This window comes from Capricornis sumatraensis, chromosome 4, assembly GCF_032405125.1.
Source record: "Capricornis sumatraensis isolate serow.1 chromosome 4, serow.2, whole genome shotgun sequence".
Taxonomy (NCBI): domain Eukaryota; kingdom Metazoa; phylum Chordata; class Mammalia; order Artiodactyla; family Bovidae; genus Capricornis; species Capricornis sumatraensis.
This window is the reverse complement of record NC_091072.1, coordinates 139,382,967-139,404,200: the sequence shown is the minus strand read 5'-3', so window position 1 is coordinate 139,404,200 and position 21,234 is coordinate 139,382,967. Positions and strand designations below refer to the sequence as shown.

The following is a 21,234-nucleotide window of genomic DNA, read 5'->3' as shown; positions in this document are numbered from 1 at the left end:
GTTTTTTCATTCAGCTATCTTTTATACAACTATATAGTTGTAGTTCTATACGTGCAAAATTCATATGTATGTTTGTGTGTGTATACAAACTCAATACAAGTTTATTGAAAAATGAATAACGGAAAATCATCTGTGATTGAGCTATTGAGATTATTCATGTATGTTTCATCAGGATCACTTTATTTTTCTAGTGAATTTATTACATTTTTGCCATGTTACTAAGTTTTTTCTCCAGAGGTGTGTAGTATGGAAGGATTATATTTTATTTAACTTTCTGTGTTCTAACATTTAGGTTATACACATCTTAAATTGCTTCCCTGTAATATTCCTTTGGTTAGAGTTAAAATTTCTGTTTAATGGGTATATGAAGTATTTGGATTTCTAGTATCAATTTGTCCTTCTGAAAGATTTGTAGCAATGGTCTCAGAGAGTAATTTACGTATGTAACATGTTAACAAACAAAAAACTATTGGAGAAAATTAATGTGAATTGTTGTATATAAAGAAACCTATCCTTTCACATTTTCTGGGTTCCTTTAAAAATAGCTCTGAGTTTTGTTTTTTTTTTTTTTCGACTCCTTAGAAAACCAGACAAACAAAGCAGTAGATGCTTCTGTTAATAAGAAAGCAGCCGATAGCACATCACAGGTAAGATGTTTGCTACAGTTTCAAAATGAAAGAATGGATTTCTATTGATATTCTTTGATAAAATGAAAATTATTCCAAGTTTGTTTTTTACAACTGTCCAAAATTTTTCAAACAGCTTCTCTGTGTTGTTTGACAAGAATTGAATTTTTTTGATTAGTAATTCTTTTACTGATATTGGATTATATATAACTGACAGTCTAGTTATTTTCTTTCATACAGTGTGAAGTTTTAGTCTCCACATGTAATTTCTTCCTGGCCCATCTTTTTAAGAAGGTCTCACTGGTTTATCCCTCTCCCCACGCCTCCCTATCCTCTGTCCTGCCATTGCCAGCACACACAAAGACACCATTTTAGTTTGTTCAGAGCTGATCAGAAATAAGTTTTATGGAAAGAAAATTTTGATTTTTCTGGCTTATTAGCATTTTGCCAGTCTTGGTACTTTTTCATGTTAAATTTAAGTCACTCAGGAGTGGAGTAACTCCATTTTTCCTGTATTAATAAAGTTCATCATGATTATTCTTCTACATTGCTTTAGGTATAATAGATTCATAGGGAAGTCATTGCATGTTTGATGGTCTAATTTCTTCCCTTCCTCTTAATCATATCTAGAAACTCATATATTTTCCTAGTGAGAGAAAAAATCGAATAAGTCAGGCATGAATAAATGATGTGAATTTTAAAACAAGGGCATAGTGAGCTTTAATTTTGACTATTCATCTTTATTAAAATGATGGATTTTTGACTAAAGATAGATACATACCATGCTGTATAGCTCAAACTAAAGCTATTAGAAATATTTTATTTCTTACAGATTTTAGCAGGCTTTTTATATGATATTAAAGGTCAAAGTTTTGATTGTTTCTGAGGATGTCTTATAGCTATGTTTTTAATTAAAAGTATATGGAGTAATTTCTTGGGAGGCATGTAGTATAGCAAACATCGATATATTCAGTGACTTTTATGTAACATAGGAAGTCTAGCTTTACTTTATAAAGTAAAACCAAAGCTAAACAAAGAAATTACAAACATCCTCATTTCTCTCAGTAATTTTTTTCTTGTTTGTTTGGACATACTAGGTCATGTTTTAGGAGAGGAAGATGTACACTATTAATGGCTGTGTTTTCATCTTGTTATAAATGGTGATTCTTCTAGAATTGTGCTGTCTAATGTGGTAACCACTAATCACATGTAGGCTATTTAAATGAAAATGGATTTAATTTAGCCTTAAATAAAAAATTTACTTCGTCTATCACGTAGGCCCATTTCAAGGCTCAAAAGCCATATATAGATAGTAACTACCATATTGGAAAACAAAGATATGGAATATTTTCATCATTGTAAAGAGTTACACTTCAATGTTATATGACAGCCTGGATGGGAGAGGAATTGGGGGAGAATGGTACATGTATATGTATGGCTAAATCCCTTTGCTGTCCACCTGAAACTGGCATAACATTGTCAGTTGGCTATACTCCAGTATAAAATAAAAAAATTTTTAAGTTATATTAGATTGCTAAAATAAAGTATATGTAATGTTGTAAACATTTCAGTGAAATTAAAATTGATATAAAAGTTTACCATACTTTTAAAATTCTTTACTTAAAAATATTCTTTTTAATTAAAAAAATAACAAAATAATATAAAATTTAGTCACACTCAGCTACTTATGTTCTAGAAATTCTAAAACATGTATTACCACTTCACAAGTTTTAGAATCCTATTTTAGTTTACATTGTATTATATAACTTTTATTTTGATAAAGCAATTTGTTCCAGTAGATCCAAAAGACACCTGAAGTGTCTGCATCAGATTAGCAAAGAGACTGTACAACGAAATTCTAAGTTCTCAAAGAATATTTTTTAAAAAATTCTTCTTGTTTATTTAATGAATTTAATTGGCTGTACCAGGTCTTAGTTGTGGCATGTGGGATCTTAACTTCCTTGACCAGGCATTGAACCTAGGCCCCCTGCATTGGGAGCATGGAGTCTTAGCCACTGGACCACCAGGAAAGTCTCTCAATGAACATTTTATTTGGCTTAACAGGAATAGTAATTCACTACCATTGTATGAAAAACACAAGTAGCGTTGAGTAGGCAGGTAATCTGTTAAAGTCATGTCTGATCAAAGGTTTGAATGAGTTCCAGTTATGGATTTAAATAGTAACTATAATATGCAAGTTTTATTATATAATAAATTATTATGGAAATATATATGGGCTGCTAGTTATAAATCGATGCTTTATTGGCTTATAGATAAAAGTTTTGTTGTGCAAAAATATTTTGATAATGTAACAGTACAATTTTTTTAAAACATATCTTAAGAAATTGCTGTTAGCTTTTTACCCTGCATGTTACTTGGTAGCAAATAGAATCTGGTGTGAAATAGGTAGCCTATGATTCTTTACACTCTTAGCTTTCTAACCACTCAGATAACTTCTTTTTTCTATGCCAAGTCTTACTTAGTTGTACTTCTGAGCACTTCTAAGACTATCATAAGTTAGAAGGAATCTAGATGGCATGTATGGAAATGATTATTGTTCAGACATAGCTAATGAGAAATTAATTAAAGATATATAAAATATTCTCTTTTTGTAGTCCTTGAATGAAGATTTCTCTAATGTCTTCCAAATAAGTATTTATTAGCATATTCCATATAATTGTTATTATATATTTTATTCATAGATCTCATTTCATGTAGTACATTACTAATATATTTTATGTGGTAAAACATTATTTATTGAAACTACCATCATATGTTGTAAAACAGTGTAGAAATCATTTTCTGCTGTATCTGTAGTTTTATATTACTGTTTGGAGGGACCTGAGATCCACTTCAATTTTGCTGATTTGCTAGAAGGACTCATAAAACCTGTGACAGGTTATATTCATTGTTATGGTTCATCACAGCAGAAAATAGGGAACCAAACCAGCAGGGAAAAAAATAAGCATCAAGTGGGATCAAGTGCAGTCAGGCCTGAGGCTTCCATGTTCTTCCCTAACCAGCACTCCACAGGAGGGGCTTTCTTTCTGGTTTTTACCTTAAGTAACAAGTGACAAAAGTCTTTGCCAGGTAAGCCTGACTGAGTATCACAGCCTGAGCTGATTGGACAGCTGCTGCTTTCTGTGTAACCAGCTATGGCAGTCAAAATGCAGGACTCCCAATAGTGAAACCAGGTGTGCACCATCAGTCTTGGTGTTTGTGCAGATCAACCTTGATAAGCCAATATGACACAGTTCATTGTTTAAGGTATTTAAGGTACATAAGAAAATTAATAATAATTTATGTAAACTCTCTAAGGGCCACATTTTTGGTAGCCAGCCAAACCTTAAGGTAGTTCCCAAATTCCTTTGGAGAGATGTGTGTGGAGTGAACAGCCAGGTCTTCTGTACTGGCATTCTCTGCAGTTGTCCAAGTGCCCTATTCTAGCCTTTCAAATATATTCTTATTGCCTTTTAAATATGATCTTATTATTTGTTTTAGTATAAAAAAAAAAACCCTACAAAGCCACTATCTTTGCCTCTTGAAATTTTCTTAGTGTTCATATGTTGGGAGTGGTCATTTGGGGGAAGGACACATGATTAAATAACTTTTTAATAAAATAGATTCTTAGTATTAAAACCTATTTGACACAAGATGTTTTTTAGCAGTTTCAGAACTTTGGTAATATGTATAAATGCAGGTATAGGCATGTAATGTCTCTTGATTACGTAAGTTTTCTCAGAATTGATGGCAGAAAAGCATGAACCTAGTGACATAGAAATAATAAGATCTAGAGTCAGACAGTCTGGCAGCTGTAACTTACCTAATATGTAAGGCTTGAGTAAGTTATCTAAACCTTGGATTTGATTTCTTACCTATAAAATATGGCTAATGCTGATCTCAGCCACAAATTATTGTAGATGAAATTTGTTAATGAATATAGAACACTGAAGAGCCTGATGGAAACCGTTCCAGCTATCATGACTATCTTTTATTTGCTGTTGATAATTATTGAAATAATTAGATTTTATTTCTTAAGAAAATTGAAACAGGAGACTACTGTAGTATGTGATAATAGATGAATTTTATCAGTCAGGTTATGATAAGTAAAAATACAATTCAGTAGATTAGCTCATTGATTATAGACCTTCTCTTCCTATTATAGATTATAAACTATAGAAAAATATGCACCTTATAATAGAACATTAAAACAATAAAAAGAAATACACAAATTGTCCCTTTTATCTTTATAAGACTTACTCTTTGTATCTTCTCTAACATTAATGTAATTACAGCAGTTTTTTTTCAGTATGCTTGTGTGTTTGTGATTAAAGTGAGTATCTAGGAGGAAAAAACTACTTATTTCTTGATTTTTTGATGTGTTATTTTATCTGACAGTCCCTAATATTGATAGGAAATTTCACTCCATTTAGTTGGTTTAGTCATTGATATGGTTGAATTTAGGTCTGTTTTATAATTTTAAAAATATATCATCTATTTTTTGTTTTGAGGTACTTTTCTCCCTACTTTAATTTTGTGTTGATTTTTAATACTCTTAATTCTTCTGTTGTCTGTTGTCTTTTCTTAAAAAATTGAAGTATAATTGATTTACAATGTTGTGTTAGATTGTGGTGTACAGCAAAGTGATTCAGTTACACATATGTATATATTCTTTTTCATTACAGGTTATTAGAAGATATTGAATATAGTTCCCTTAGATATATGATAGAATCTTACTGTTTTCTATTTTATATATAGTAGTTTGTATCTGCTAATCCCAGACTCTTAATTTATCCCTCCCTGCCTTTGGCCCTTTGGTAACCATTAGTTTGTTTTCTATGTCTATGAGTCTGTTTCTGTTTTATAAGTGAATCCATTTGTATATTTTAGATTCCATGTGTAAGTGTTATCATATATCTTTCTGACTTCACTTAGTATGATAATCCTTAAGCCCATTCTTTTTTATGGCTAATTAATATTTCATGTGTGTTTGTGTGTATGTCTGTGTAAGAGAAACATCTTTATTTATCTGTCAATAGACATTTAGGTTGCTTTCATATCTTGGCTGTTGTAAATAGTGCTGCTGTGAACATTGAAGTTTGTGTATCTTTTTGAATTAAGAGTTTTCTCTGGATGTGTGCCCAGCAATAAGATGTTTGGATCAAGTGGTAACTCTAGTTTAAGTTTTTTAAGGAACCTCTATATTTTCCTCCATAGTGGTTGCATTGGTAATTTACATTTTCACCAATAGTGTACGAGGGTACCCTTTTGTCCACATGCTCGCAGGCACTTATTGTTTGTAGACTTTTCAATGATGATCCTTCTGACCAGTTTGAGATGATACTTCCTTGTAGTTTTGATTTGCATTTCTCTGGTAATTAGTTGTATTAGCATCATTTCATGTGCTTGTTGCCCATCTTCTTTGGAGAAATGTCTGTTTAAGTCTTCTGCGCATATTTTGATTGGGCTGTTTGTTTTTTAGTTATTGATTTGTATACTCTGTTTATATATTTTGGAAATTAAGCCCTTGTCAGTTGTGTTGTTTGCAAGTATTTCCTCCCAGTCTGTAGGTTGTCTTTTTGTTTATGGTTTCCTTTGCTGTGCAAAAGCTTGTGAGTTTTTTTAGGTTTTGTTTGTTTATTTTTGCTTTTATTTCTATTGCCTCGGAAGACTCACCTAAGAAAACATTGGTGTGATTTATGTCAGAGAAAGTTTTGCCCACGTTCTCATTTGGGAGCTTTATGGTGTCATGTCTTACATATTTAAGTCTTTAGCCATTTTTCAGTTTACGTTTGTGTATAGTGAGAGAATGTTCCAGCATCATTGATAGACATGTGGCTGTCCAGCTTTCCCAACACCACTTGCTGAAGAGACTGTCTTTTGCCCATTGTTATCATCTTTGCCTCCTTTGTCAAAGATTAGTTGCCCATTGGTGTGTGGGTTTATTTCTGGGTGCTCTGTTCTGATCCATTGATCCATGTCTGTTTTTATGCCAACACCACATGTTGTTTTGATTGCTATAACTTTGTTTTATTGTTGATGTTGGGAGTGTTAGGCCTCCAGTTTTGTTCTATTCTCCCAGGACTGCTTTGGCAATTCTGGGTCTTTTATGATCCCACGTAAGTTTTGGGATTCTTTGTTCTAGTAATTCTTGGAATATATTTTTAACAGCTGCTTTGAAGTCTGTTAAATTCAATATCTGGCTCCACTTGGAGTTATTTTTATTGACTATCTTTTATTTCTAGTTGGTTTCTACTTTACTAGTCTTTGCCTGTTGTTCTAGTAATTTTTGATGAATTTAAAATTTAATTTTAAAAGTGGACCTTAGTTGGACAAGTGGATCTTATAGATCTGTTATAGCAAGTGGATTCTGTTATGTACTTCAAGGGTTTGTTAAGAACTTTTCAATTTGGGTTTTACAGGTTTGTGATGCTTATTAACAAGTCATTTTCTGTGAAGTCACAATCGTAGAAAAGGTTTATAATTGTAAGATTTAAAGTTACATCATGGTCTTTGAATTTGGCCTATATATCTAACATCAAGATAACATTTTCTTTAATTTTGTAAAACTTTAGTATTGTAGATGAAAACCTTAATCATTTGGAGTTGACATGACTGTAAATATATCATAAAGTAATTATGATTAGCATTTATTGAGTGGTTACTGTGTGTCATGCCTGGTGTTAAGCTTTTTGAATGCATATTTGTATTAATCCTTATAATAGACTTCATATCCAATTTTTTGAAATTAAAAAAATGACATTTTGACATAAGTTCACGTAACTTGTAAGTGTCAGAACTAAAAGATTCAGTCATTCTTTTTGACTTGAAGATCTTGGCTCTTTAGGTCTATGTTGTACTGCTTTCCTTTTTTTATTGCCGTTATATAGTTTTAAAAAATTTTTAACTACATTTCTAATAATTTTGGACAATGAGTCGATTTTGGTCAAATTGGATGTCATCTGATTATAGCACATTACATTCTATGATACTGTACCATTCGTTAGGGAGAAAAATAGATTATTGTATGTAACCTAATTCTGGCTTTAAAGTTGCCTTTGGTCTTTTTGTGAATTAATGTTGATAATTTAGTGTAGGTTTGGTCAACATTTAAATATTAGAAATGAATTATGTTTACATTTAATCACTTAAAGCACCTGATAGTCACTCTAATAGCTCTGTGTAATTGACAATATAATTAAAAAAGAAAATAATTTATTGTGGAAGATTTTTTCTTTTTTGGTGGCAGATATTTGATTCATGAGTATCCTTGGGTCATTATTCTGACAAACACTCTTTAGGTAAAGTCATTTAGGGGTCCGGATTGAACCAGGCTGTGCATTATCATTGCTTCCCCTCAGTATCGTTTTATTTTCCTTATGCCTACCAGAGTTCCCATAGCAAAATGCAAATATTTTGTTTTTTAGAGTGGAAAAGCCACAAGCAGCGATTCAGGTGGTGTCATTGATCTCACAATGGATGATGAAGAGAGTGGAGCTTTACAAGGTACTTAAATATAAGTAATCGTACTAAGGAATGCTTTGGTACCATTTTTCTCTCTTAACTCATTATACTTAATACAAATCTTGACAGCATTGTTTGTATCCATTTTAGAAAGAGTTTTTAAGATTAGAATTAAAAAATAGAAATCAAATCTTGGGAGAATATTAACAAAGCATAAAGGAAAACAGAGCAACTAGGAGAATATTTAACTTATGGAATACTTCTCTTTTTATATCTGTTATTTCACTTGATCCTTACAATAACCCTGTAATGCCTGTTTTAGAGTTGAGGATAGATTCAAAGTACAAATTAAATCTAGGTCTTTAGACTTTAAATGTTTTTTTCATATGTGTATATGTATATTTTAACGTAGGTGTTAAATCAAGATATTGTTAAAAAGCATGTATACCCAGAATTCTCAGTATTATTCTGAGTTATGATATTTAGAAATTATATTGGTTAGCTGTTGAACAATATTCCAAGTTATTCTTCTGCAGTGTTAATAGGTGTTTTGTAAATAAAAACTTTCATGGTTAAATATGCTTGGGAAATGCTGAGTTAAAATTATATGGGTGTTTTTCCTTAATACAGATATCTGTGAACCTTTACTGTGCTGATTTACAATGTAAATCTCCAAGAATGATTCATAGAGTATTTCTCAAACTTATTTGACTGTACAAAATAACTTTGAAAGTGAAAGTGAAGTCGCTCAGTTGTGTCCGACTCTTTGCGACGCCATGGGCAGTAGCCGGCCTCAGGCTCCTCCATCCATGGGATTTTCTAGGCAAGAGTACTGAAGTGGGTTGCCATTTCCTTCTCCAGGGAATCTTCCCTACCCAGGGATCAAACCCAGGTCTCCCACATTGTAGACAAACGCTTTACCATCTGAGCCACCAGGGATGTTTATTCATAGACATATCTGTAAAACTTTATGGTGGTAATTATATAATGCGTGTGAAAAATCTAGTAGAATCAGATGTTATTATACCTTTAAGACATTAATTTTTTAAAAAATACTAGCGATTTTAAGAAATTATATTTTAGGAAATAAGATAGTTCAGTTGGTTTTAGAAAAATAAAAGTAAGTAGCTATACAATTCATTATGTGACAGAAAGGTCAGGTTTTTTGTATAAAACTGATATAAAATTGGAAGATTTATGTCATCATTTGTTGGGGTTGAATTCATACCTGTCTGATTACTGTTTAAACCTTTCAAATTTTCTGTATTGCTTTTACTATTTTTTTAATACACAAATCTTAATGAAAGAAATTTCCTAGAGCACAAAAGTAAATACTGATTATTTGTAAGAGGACACAGATAGGGCTGGTTTTTGATAAAAAAGTAAAATTTGTTTGTCATCTGTACTCTTGCCATTTCCCTTTGTAGTACCCCTGCCTCTTAGAATCTCTCTCCATTGCCCCACCATTGAGTGTTACTTAACTTCTCCCATCTAATGTGCATTTTCTTCATCAACACTCAAATATTAAAGTAGCTCCTGCTAAAGCCGTAAGCTTGTTTTATTAAAAGTAGGATTCTTTTCATTTTTTTTTTAAATTACAACTATATTTTCTTTAAATATGATTTAAAATCTATGATAGAACCAACAGTGAAATATTTAAGGTTCTGACTTGGTTTTCATAATTGGCAGAAGTACACTTAATTAAAATACAATGAAATTGTTCTCTTAGTGGTAAAATGCAACTGAATGGCAAAGATAAACTTGTATATCTAATATTTTTCTATCAGTAATCATATTGCCTCACTTTAAATTAACAGACCCTAAAAAGGTAAATCATACCCCTGTGTCAACCATGAGTTCTTCTCAGCCTTTATCTCGACCATTGCAACCCATCCAGCCGGCACCACCTCTTCAACCATCTGGAGTGCCAACAAGTGGACCATCTCAGACAACCATACACTTACTACCTACAGGTAAACTTGCTGAATCACTGAGCTGAAACTTTAGTTTTGCCTGTTGAGAAATATGACTGTGAAACTGAGTGGAAAGGTTAGACAGAAAATTAGCTCATTTAGGTAAGTACCAATGTATGTGATTACTGGATCATACAGGAAGAATGTGGTTTTGCAGAAACTGCCAGAGTAGAGTGGCTGTACCAGTTTGCATTTTCACCAGCAGTGAGTGTGAGGAAGGAACTGTTGCTCCACATCCTCACCAGCATTTGGTATTGTTAGTGTTTTAGATTTTCACCATTCTAATAGGGATAGTAGAATCTCATTGTTATTTGATTTGCATCTCCCTGATGATATATTATGTTGAGCAGCTTTTCCTGTGCTTGTTTGCCATCTATTCATCTTCTTTGGTGAGGTGTCTGTTTAGATCCTTTGTCCACTTTTTAATTGGGTTGTACATTTTCTTACTAGGAGTTCTTTGTATGTTTTGGATGAGTCCTTTATCAAATAAAGTCTTTTGCAGATATTTTGTCCTTTTCTTCACATTCCCTTGAGATGAACTTGATTTTAACCCTAATTGTGTTAGTAATAAGTTATAAAGGCTATACTTTTTTTTTAAAGATAAGATTAAGAATAACCTTCATTATTATTTTTTATTTTTAAAAGAATTGTATTGGCGTATTCCTCATTGTCATTTTGAAGACAAAGTGTGTTTTTGAATGCAGTGTGACTTAATTTTGCAGACAGTCTTTAAACTAGCAGCACTGATACAGAATGGTTATAAAGAAGAGTTAAACTATATATGTCTTTGTCATCTGACAGTGTAAACAGCAGAAATGAATACAGTTTCTCTGAAAGGGATGAATATAATGATTCATTCTAATTATAACCAAGATGTTATAATTGATCAAACAAGAGTTTTTCAGTGATTCTTAACTAGAAATTGTTTTAACTGGCCTAACACTACTGTCAGAAGATAACCATTAATATTTTCCCTGCTACCTCTCAAGAAGCTATTAATTAGACATTTTCAAGATGTAGTTTGTATCTCCTAATCTGTTTGGAAGCCAATTAAGACAGGTCGTCTTCTTCATAAAATAGCCCATTGCTTAAGAAATTTATCTGTGAAATGCTTTTCTCATTAAGGAAAGCATTCAGCTTACATGGAATTTTATCCAGTGAAATAAAATGACAGTCAATTTAGATGATTTAGAAAGAAGTGTTAATAATATAGATAATAAAATGGGATATAAAGAGATGAAGAGCTAAGTATTCCTCCTTATATACTTCTTCTTTGTAAAGACTCACATTGAAAGTTAAGGCTACGGAGTCTCTTTATCTTTATTGTATACAGTTTTTACCTCCAAATTTGTTTTATTGTAGAACATATTTTTCCATAGGAAAGTATATTGATTATTGATTTGTATTATATAGCTAACACGTCATTTGTAAAATGTAGTTCTAATTCAGAAAGTTATAACAAAAAATTGTTAACTCCTTAAAATCATTGTTTGTACTCCATGCTGTCGGTGAACATTTTAGAACTCATTATTGATAAATATATGTTAATATCACTCAAGGCATTAATGTTCTCTGGAACATAAATTAGGGGGAATGCCATGATAGAGAACGAAGAAGCCTGTATTTTAATAGGTATTTCATTGTTTGGAATAGGAGGTGATTTGACTCATCTGAAGAACCCGTCAGTTATAGTAGCCAGTCAGTTTTTTGAACTATGGGACCACAAGTTACTCTTTTGAATTTATACCCATCAGTAGAAGGCCTGGAGGGCCTAAAATTCCACTCTGCTAAGAATAATTTAACATTGAGGAAGGGAAAATTCACCCTTCTAAGTCACTCCTATAAGATCATACTCCCCAAAGTCTAAACCCTTTCTTCATCTTCACTTGTTTATTTATCTAGACAGACTAGAGTGGGAAGGGCCTTGGACATGGTTGAGGTGTTCTTTTCTTCTGAAACTTGGATTGTACTAATATTAACCTTGGTTGACCCTGTCATTCTTAACTTTTTCACAATTATAAAAGGAGACTCTTGTCTATTATAGTAAGTTAGATTTTGTATAAAGTGAATTGTCATTTAATATTGCTTACTTAACGTAGAATTTACTGCATCTTAAATCTATTTTTCTGCTTTTCATTAGCTCCAACCACCGTGAATGTAACACATCGTCCAGTGACTCAGGTGACCACGAGACTCCCTGTACCGAGAGCTCCTGCAAACCACCAGGTGGTTTATACAACCCTGCCCGCACCACCAGCTCAGGCTCCCCTGCGAGGGACTGTTATGCAGGCTCCTGCTGTTCGGCAGGTCAATCCCCAAAACAGTAAGAGACCCTTTTCCTGTTTATGTTGTTCTTTTGCATGTAGTTGGAGTGGCTTATATTGATGTTAGATGCAGCAAAAAGTGTTCAATATCATACTAAAACTATTATTCATTCATTTTCTTTTCTTAGGAGAGTTAACGAGAAAAAAATGGACTGGTATCTAATTTGTGTTCTGTGTGTTGTCTTCAGTTTAATTATTTATGGCCTACTTGATTTGATGTTGGTCTGTACCATGCTTTAGAGACAACTTGCCTAATTAAAGTGGGAATAATCAATTGTGATTTAGCCCATATGGAGATAATGGTAAAGGATAGCCTCCAATGAGAGTCTTAAAGGTATGGAAAGTGGCTGAGAAATAAAAGATGGGAAAATGTTTAAGGTAACTTGTAATTTCCGTGTGTGTGTGTGTGTGTGTGTGTGATGGGAAAATGTTTAAGGTAACTTGTAATTTCCGTGTGTGTATGTATGTATGTATGTGTGCGTGTGTGTATATACATACACACATATATATATATGAAACATATATGTTTTCAGCTGCAAAATATGCAAACAAGTTTATATAAAGGATATATTTAAAGCTTAAAGAAAAATAGCAAAATGAACCACATATGAACTCTCCACTAGGCTAAGAAATAGAACTTTATCAAAATCTAAAAATCTATGTATGCCTGCTCTTAATTGCATCCTTTTCCCTTTCCATCAGAGGTAACCATCACCCTTACTTTCTGTTTTTCTGTATGGTTTTGCAATCTCTATAGGTATCACTAAAAATATTCAGTTTTGCAAAACTTAACAAGCAGGGACAAATCCAGCTGTTTATTGAAACTTCAGTCATGCCATTATTAGGTGATGGCTATAGGAGAAAATAAACTAAACAGAGTCTCTAGTTCACATTCTGGCTTTAGCTTTCTCAAGTTTACAACAGCTTTCTCTGGGGAAATCTGTCAGCAGTGTCTTAAATGAATTCTGGGAAACAGGGCTCACCCCAGGCAAGGTACCCACAGTAATGAATATATGGCAGAAATATGGCTGAGCTATGAGTGGCTTCTAAATTTTCTCCATTTTTTAATTTACAAAAATTTTATCTGTGGTCACACTGGGTCTTCATTGCTGCACATGAGCTTTCTGTAGTTGCGGGGAACAGGGGCTACTCTCTAGTTGTGGTGTTCAGCTTTCGCATTGCGGTGACTTGTGCAGTGCAGGCTCTAGGGGCTCGGGCTTCAGTAGTTGCAGCTGTAGAGTAGACTGGGCTCCAGAGCACAGTCTCAGTAGTTGCCCTGTGGCATGTGGGATCTTCCCAGACCAGGGATCAAAGCTGTGTCCTCTGCATTGGCAGGCAAATTCTTACGCACTGTACCACCAAGGAAATCTGCTTCTAAATTTTCTGCTTTTGTTGCCCTGATGTCTGTATAAAGTTTTCTGTTGGATGAAATGAGTATCCTCAGCTGATCAGCAGAGCATGGAAAGGAAGAGAGGAACCTTGTTAAAATGAGGCAAGATTAACTTGCCTGTTCTGGAGGCAGCAGAGATCTTTGTGAAGAAAGCTTCATGTTTTCTATCTTTAGAGTCACAGTGCTCCGTTCTGGCCTGCCTTCTAAGTTATGTGTACCTCCAGTGTTACAGTGTGCTAGGATTTTGGGTATGGATTGCATTTCTTTCTTTCCTATGCTGGATCTCCTGTTCACTTTGTCTCCTGTTGTCCTTTGTTAATCTTGTCTCTCGTGTGGCTACTTGAAGAAAAGTTCATGGAGGTAGACTATTTATTTTGGTAGCTTGCATATATGAGAATTTCTTTATCTTCATGCTTGAATGATACTTGAGATGAGTATAGACTTCTAGGTTAGATATATTTTTCCTTTTGAATTTTAAAAACATCACTTTACTGATTTTTAAATGTTTAATTCAGTGTTCTACCAAATTTAGAATAGAATTTGAATTCTATCACTTCATTTTCTTTTATAGGTGTTACAGTCCGAGTGCCTCAAGCAACTACATATGTTGTAAACAATGGATTAACCCTAGGATCAACAGGACCTCAGCTCACAGTGCATCACCGACCACCACAAGTGCATACTGTAAGTGAGGACCCTTGGCGTCACAAAATTCTCACCTATAACACTGTCAGATACCACTGCAGTTAGTACTTTTTCTTTAAACTAGTTATAGCAAAAGAAAATAACAGGTCTTCTGTTTTTCCAGCAGATGTTTATTGAAGAAAGTAGATCTTACCATTAGATCTATCAACATTACCCAGAAACACTTCTGGGTAATGATGGTTGGGGAGTATAGACTTTGCTTGTGGTGGTGTGCAGCATATAAAAGAGTCCACGTCTGGGGTGTGAGAAGTGAAACAGACCATGTTAAACTTATGGTTAGGTTAAAGAGTGCATTCTTGAGTAGTGAATATTTTTTTAAAGTATTGAATATTTTACGAAATATTGTTGCAGGTTTAATTTTATTCTCAGAATTTTATACAAGTTCTATTACACTGCTATCGTTTTATTGGTTTTATTTTAAACTTTTAATTAAAAAATTTTTTTTAATTTAACTGTAGTTGATTTACAGTGTTGTGGTAGTTTCAGGTGTACAGCCTCAGATTCTTTTCCATTATAGTTTATTATAAGATATTGAATGGAGTTGCCTGTGCTGTAGAGTAAATCCTTGTGTACCTATTTTATACATAGTGATGTATATCTGGTAATCCCATACTTCTAATTTATCCCTTCCCCTCTCCTTTGGTAACCATAACTATTTTCTGTGTCTGTGAGCCTGTTTCTGTTCTGTAAAGAAGTCCATTTGTGTTATTTATTGGATTCCACATATAAGTGATATCATATAATATTTGTCTTTCTCTGACCTATCACCTACTACCTTTAATCATCCAGTGGTATTGGGAATTCATTGGTTAAGAGATAATAGAGAAAACCAAAGATTTCTCCTTAGTTTTAATCTCCAAATCAATGTCACATTATCCTGTGACCTGACTGTAATAGTATTTGGTATGATAGAGTGTGTGAATGGAAATGCTGGCTCTAATAGTGGTAGGAGATTGAGGCTGATACCACTTTTTACCAAGCAAAGCATCCTTTTTAAAATATACATAATAATGGCTAAGTTTGTGAAGTGCTTTCTATGCACCAGGCACTGTTAATTTATGTGGTCCTTACACAGAAATTGTTTAGAACTCTAGCTTTCTTTTTTTATCCTTTATTATTGGTATGGCAGCTAATGTACAGAGTGGTTGAATAACCAGCCCCAGGTCATACCTCATAAAACCCAGCACATTCCAGTTCCAGAGCCTGTGCTCTTAGCAGCTGTTATTTTATTGTCCCACTGCAGTTAAAAAAAGTCATGTTAATGGAGCACTTCACATATACGAGGCACTCTACTATTGTACTTGTATTATTTTATTTACTCCTCCCAACCCTGCTGTGTGCTTAGCCGCTCAGTTATGACTGACTCTTTGTGACCCCGTAGACTACTAGCCCACCAGGTTTCTTTGTCCATGGGGGTTCTCCAGGCAAGAATACTGGAGTGGGTTGCCATGCCCTCCTCCAGGGGATCTTCCCAACCCAGGGATCAAACCCAGGTCTCCTGCATTGCAGATGGAGTCTTTACCATCTAAACCACCAGGGAAGCCCTTGCGAATCAATATTCTCTGTTTGATAGAAGAGGCTACTGTGTCTTAGCGATATTAGGTGATTACTCAGTGTCACTGCCAAACTAGTGTCAGAGGCAGAGCCATTTTAAAACTCAGATTTTTCTGGTCCCAGCACCTCCATCATGTTGGCACAGTGCTTCAGATCTAGCCTTGAAGGATCTGTGGCAAATATCTCATTACTGTTGTCTGCAACTACAAACAACCTACTTCATCCCATATTCCTTCGAGAAATATATAGTAAAAATGTCTTATTTATGCCGCAGTTTTGCAAATGTGATGATCCATCAGAGCTTTTTTTAAAACAGGATTCCATATGAATTGTCTTATAATAAATACACTATATCTCATCAGAGAAGGCAATGGCACCCCACTCCAGTACTCTTGCCTAGAAAATCCCATGGATGGAGGAGCCTGGTTGGCTGCAGTCCATGGGGTCGCAAAGAGTCGGACACGACTGAGCGACTTCGCTTTCACTTTTCACTTTCATGCATTGGAGAAGGAAATGGCAACCCACTCCAGTGTTCTTGCCTGGAGAATCCCAGGGATGGTGGAGCCTGGTGGGCTGCCATCTATGGGGTCTCAAAGAGTCGGACACAACTGAAGCAACTTAGCAGCAGCAGCAGCAGTATCTCATAGGAGAAATATTCTTTTAATTTAATTTTAATAATATTTTTAACTGGGAATTTTCAAATATATATAAAAGTAGAAAGACTAGCGTAGCAATCCCCACCTACCCATTACCTGTCTTCAGTAGTCATTAGTCTTCAGCAGTCATAGTCAATCTTCTTTCTTCTGTATCGCCACCCACAAACTCCTACAACCTGTGTATGCACCGGAATATTTTGAAGCAAATCCCTGATATATTATCTCTAAAACTTCAGTAGAAATCTCCATTGCAGTGGCAGAAACAAAACAGTAGCTCAGTTGACTTAACTGTTTTGAAACATGAGAGGATTTGGTAGCCTCGAATTTTAAGAATTAGAAAGGGCTGTTATAGGCTGTAAGCTATTATCATACTCCTTAAATTCCTACTCTTTCCAGTCAAGTTCATGACTGCAGCCTTCTTCTCGTAGATCTTACTAGTTGTATGTTTATTTAATGTTATTTACTTAATTTGAGAGAAGTAATACAGTAAGATGGCCAGTATTCAAATCTGTGTTTCTTCAGCTTTCGATGTTTCATGTATTTGCATTTGCTTTTTTCCCTCCCTCTAACTTTATATTTATTTTAGCTTTTAAACTGTGTTTCTCCAGATGTGTATATGAATTTTTTTCGCTTCACATATGAATTTCAGCATATTTTCATTTCTTGAGATTATTTGGCAGATCCTTTTTTGAGTTGTTACTACGTGCACACTACTAGCACTGAACTTTGAAAAGGCATAGAGATTTAGAAGATATCAGATCTTCACAGAATTCACTATTTAGTATATGCAAATTATCCATTTAATGAAATGCATATTAAAACATAATTTTGATAAATGAATTTCAGTTAAGGAGATCTTATTTTTTTCATGACTTCCAAACTAAAGTCATTGAGCAATAATGTTTCACTTGCGGGGGGGGAAAGAACACTTATATCTCTGTTTCCTGGCTCTTACTTAAATCTTTTTGAAAAACTGGTATCATTGTAATCTTAAAACCCAGATGATAATAATGTCCAGCACCAGGTCAGTTTGTAAGCTTAGTATTCATGCTTTTTCATTATCTGGCCTTAACTTACCTTTCCAAATTTGTGTGTTCTTCTTCACATTCTCCGTGTTTTTGCCCATAAATCCCCTCGCTTGCCTATCCCCATGCCTTGTTCATGCTTTTACCTGTTAGCAGAAAGATTCACAACTATTTCTACATTTCTAAATTCTCTCTCTCACAGTCCAGTATAAATGTAACCTTTTTCATGCAGACTGACCAAGAACATAATATACAGTCAGTGTTATATGTACTTAACTTATAAGAATATGCTACTATCTTTTTATGGAGAAACAGTCTGAAAATGAAAGTAGAGTTGATACTCAAATTTTAGATGATTGATAGACTGCCAACATATGTTATTAAAAAATATGTTATATTAAAACAAGAGTCTGTGGTATAGATCATTAAATCATTAATTATTTTATCAGAAGTAGATGATTATTTCAGTTTCTGTCAAGATGATGTTCCATCAGCCAGGGCTTTTGTTTCCCAAGGAAAACTCAGTATCTCAGACCCAAAAAGCACAGAGGGAATAATCTCAACACTCATCTGGGTCATGAACTGGTTTCAAATCATCAGGGAGAACTTGCCAGATGTGTGATATTTGCTATTTCCCAGTATTCTTGATGTAAAATGAAGACTCTCTAAAAGTAAGTGATTTCTAGGATGTTATAGTTCTCGCATTAAGAAACAGTCCTTTCTCCAATCATTATCCATCAACATGACTCTTTTTTTGTTAGGAGCCCCCACGCCCTGTGCACCCAGCACCCTTACCAGAAGCCCCACAACCACAGCGTCTGCCCCCTGAAGCTGCCAGCACGTCTCTGCCTCAGAAACCTCACTTGAAGTTAGCACGAGTTCAGAGTCAAAATGGCATTGTACTGTCCTGGAGTGTTCTGGAGGTGGACAGAACCTGCGCCACTGTTGACAGCTACCACCTGTACGCTTACCACGAGGAACCCAGTGCCACTGTACCCTCACAGTGGAAGAAGATTGGCGAAGTCAAGGCACTTCCCTTGCCTATGGCATGCACTCTCACCCAGTTCGTGTCTGGCAGCAAATACTACTTTGCAGTACGAGCCAAGGATATTTACGGGCGTTTTGGACCTTTCTGTGATCCTCAGTCAACAGATGTGATCTCTTCTTCGCAGAGCAGTTAAACCTTGGAGCCTTTCTCTCTTCCTCTTTCAGAAGTTCTACTTTTTGGTCTTGTTTTAATCTTGTGCATGATACCCATTGTAAAATGCACATTGTGCAAGATTTCTTGGACCGATGTGTATATACACTACATTTGTTTATAATCAGAATAAACTCAGCCCATAAAGCAGGATCTTTTCCTGAACAATTCAGGCTTCAAGGTTTTGAAATGTAAATGTGCACCTTGCTTTAGTTTTGAGGCTGGGGTATATGTGTGGTGTGTGCTTTTCTGTATTTATATGTTTATTACAGTGGAATCTCCCATTTTCATTCTCAAATTTACCTCTCTTCCAGTGTGAAGTAAGTAGATCAAAGGATTTGAGGTATGTATCTGGCATGATTCTGCTTCTACGTGATCTGTAGGTTTATAGATAGATGATTTAAACTGACTCTAAATGGAACCCAAAGAAAAAATAAAAAGCAAAATGGTCAAATAGTTTAAAATAGGTTAGTTTGAACACAGGAAAAGATCTTTTCATGTTTTCTTTTGTCTTTTCTGGGTTGTCAATCAATGAAAAAGAATTGCAGTGGGCCCTCGCTTTTCTAATCAGAGATTTTTTTCCATTTATTTTTGTGCCTTAAGGATTAACTACAGAAGTAAACAGGGCCTTTTTTCCTTTGTGGTTTACTCTTCTCTGTCAACCTTTCATCCTCATTTCTCCTTTCTCTCCACCAAATGTAGCACATTTCCCTCAAGTAAATTTTAGACCAAGGCTTTTATATGTAGTCTCATCAGTGACATCATTACATTTAACTTGCTCTTTTCTTCCAAGAAAATTAATGCTTTTTATTTCTGGTCACTATTTAACTCTGTGTAAAGTGAACCAAAAGAAGACCACATTGTATAAGCCAATTTCCCTTCAAATATATTTTAATATCTATGTTGCATACTGTCTTAGAGATTATGAAAGCAATTCTGGTTTACCTTATCACTCAAAGCATACCTTATCACCCATAGTATTCTTTCAAAGAAAGTAAATAGTAAAATTCACAAAATACAGTAAGCTAAACTATCAAGGGAAAGCTCCATTTCTTCTTTATCCTCATATCATTCTTCCTGTATTAATCTTTTCTTTTGATGGTGCTAAGTTTTGTCTGATTCACCATATGTCAGCTTTGGATACGGTTTAAAGTATATCCTTTGGGGTCATTTATGTAAGAATGACTTTACAACTTCTGTGCATCTCTGTTCCTCTTCAAAGTTTTAATCAAACTTTGGTCATGGATTTTCTATTTGAGTGCCAGTTATACTGGTATCAGGTACGTGTTGGAGTGTAGGTAGCTTAAGACAGGAGAGATGGCATAATTTGGGGGATGAGAGTGGGGTTGGTGATGCTTGGAAAGGAATTTATGGAGTTTGTGGAATACATTTTCAAGCCATCTTCCATATCATATTGGAAAGCATATTCCTGCCTTCTTAAATGAGTTAGTCATTAATGTATGACTTATAAGAGGGAACTGTCATTTCCATATTAATGCTTCTTTGTTTGCAACTTCAATGGCTTGTAATAGGAAACATTCTACTTGTAAAGAAACTCTCTTTAGAGACTTTTACTGGTCACTGTACTGTCAGGTTGGATGTGAAGTTTGATTGATGTGGAAGAAAGCCTACAGATTGCCAAAAGTAAATGCTCCAAAATCTTCCTTTTGCTTTCAGAAAATATACCACAATGAGAATTAAAATTTCCATGAGTCATATTTGCCAACCAACTATGTAGGCGTTACTCATTGTGGGTCTAATGATGATGGTAAAGAAATTGCCAATGTCATGCCAATGAAAAATTTTAAAGGGATAAATTGATGATCTTCTAGATGTATGTGAGCATCTGTCTTATATCTGCATGTACATACGTTTTTACCTGCAATGGTTGCAGTGTTGATTATGTGTTGAAGATCATTTCAGTTGACAGAATAGAAAGCCCATGTTCAAAATTGTCCTTTATTGACCGGTTTTATGGTCATGTGATAATTTGCTTACCTAGCCTAGAAAGCTTCCCTTGGTGAGTACTTTATGTTTACTAATCCTTTTTTTTTTTTAATTATGCTTTTTTTTTTTTAAAAAAAAATTATGCTTTCATAGCATTATATAATCAGGTGAAGAAAGCCCAGTAGAATGAAAATATTATTTTGACCTATACTGTGTGATTTCTGTCAGAGAAAAAAGAAATAACTTAAATAGTAACCCTAAAAAATAGATTTACTACAGTAAAATAAAACTTTTTATTCCAAGTGGTGGAGGGAAGGTACAAAGAGAGATTGTAATTATTTGAGGGAAAAGATATTATAAGATGGTTTCTTT

General features: G+C 34.3%; 1 protein-coding gene across 1 annotated transcript in view; it reads left to right on the top strand.

The window, feature by feature from the left end:
* The window catches only part of ATF7IP (activating transcription factor 7 interacting protein), a 58,103-nt gene extending 38,853 nt beyond the window's left edge, over nucleotides 1–19,250 (top strand). Inside the window, exons 9-14 of the mRNA XM_068971358.1 lie at nucleotides 583–647; nucleotides 8,054–8,132; nucleotides 9,908–10,063; nucleotides 12,204–12,386; nucleotides 14,349–14,461; nucleotides 18,479–19,250. Of these exons, the coding sequence (XP_068827459.1) occupies nucleotides 583–647; nucleotides 8,054–8,132; nucleotides 9,908–10,063; nucleotides 12,204–12,386; nucleotides 14,349–14,461; nucleotides 18,479–18,898 (1,016 nt within the window). The 3' untranslated portion in view covers nucleotides 18,899–19,250. The remainder of the gene's footprint in view (nucleotides 1–582; nucleotides 648–8,053; nucleotides 8,133–9,907; nucleotides 10,064–12,203; nucleotides 12,387–14,348; nucleotides 14,462–18,478) is intronic.
* The last annotated feature ends 1,984 nt before the right edge of the window (nucleotides 19,251–21,234 follow it).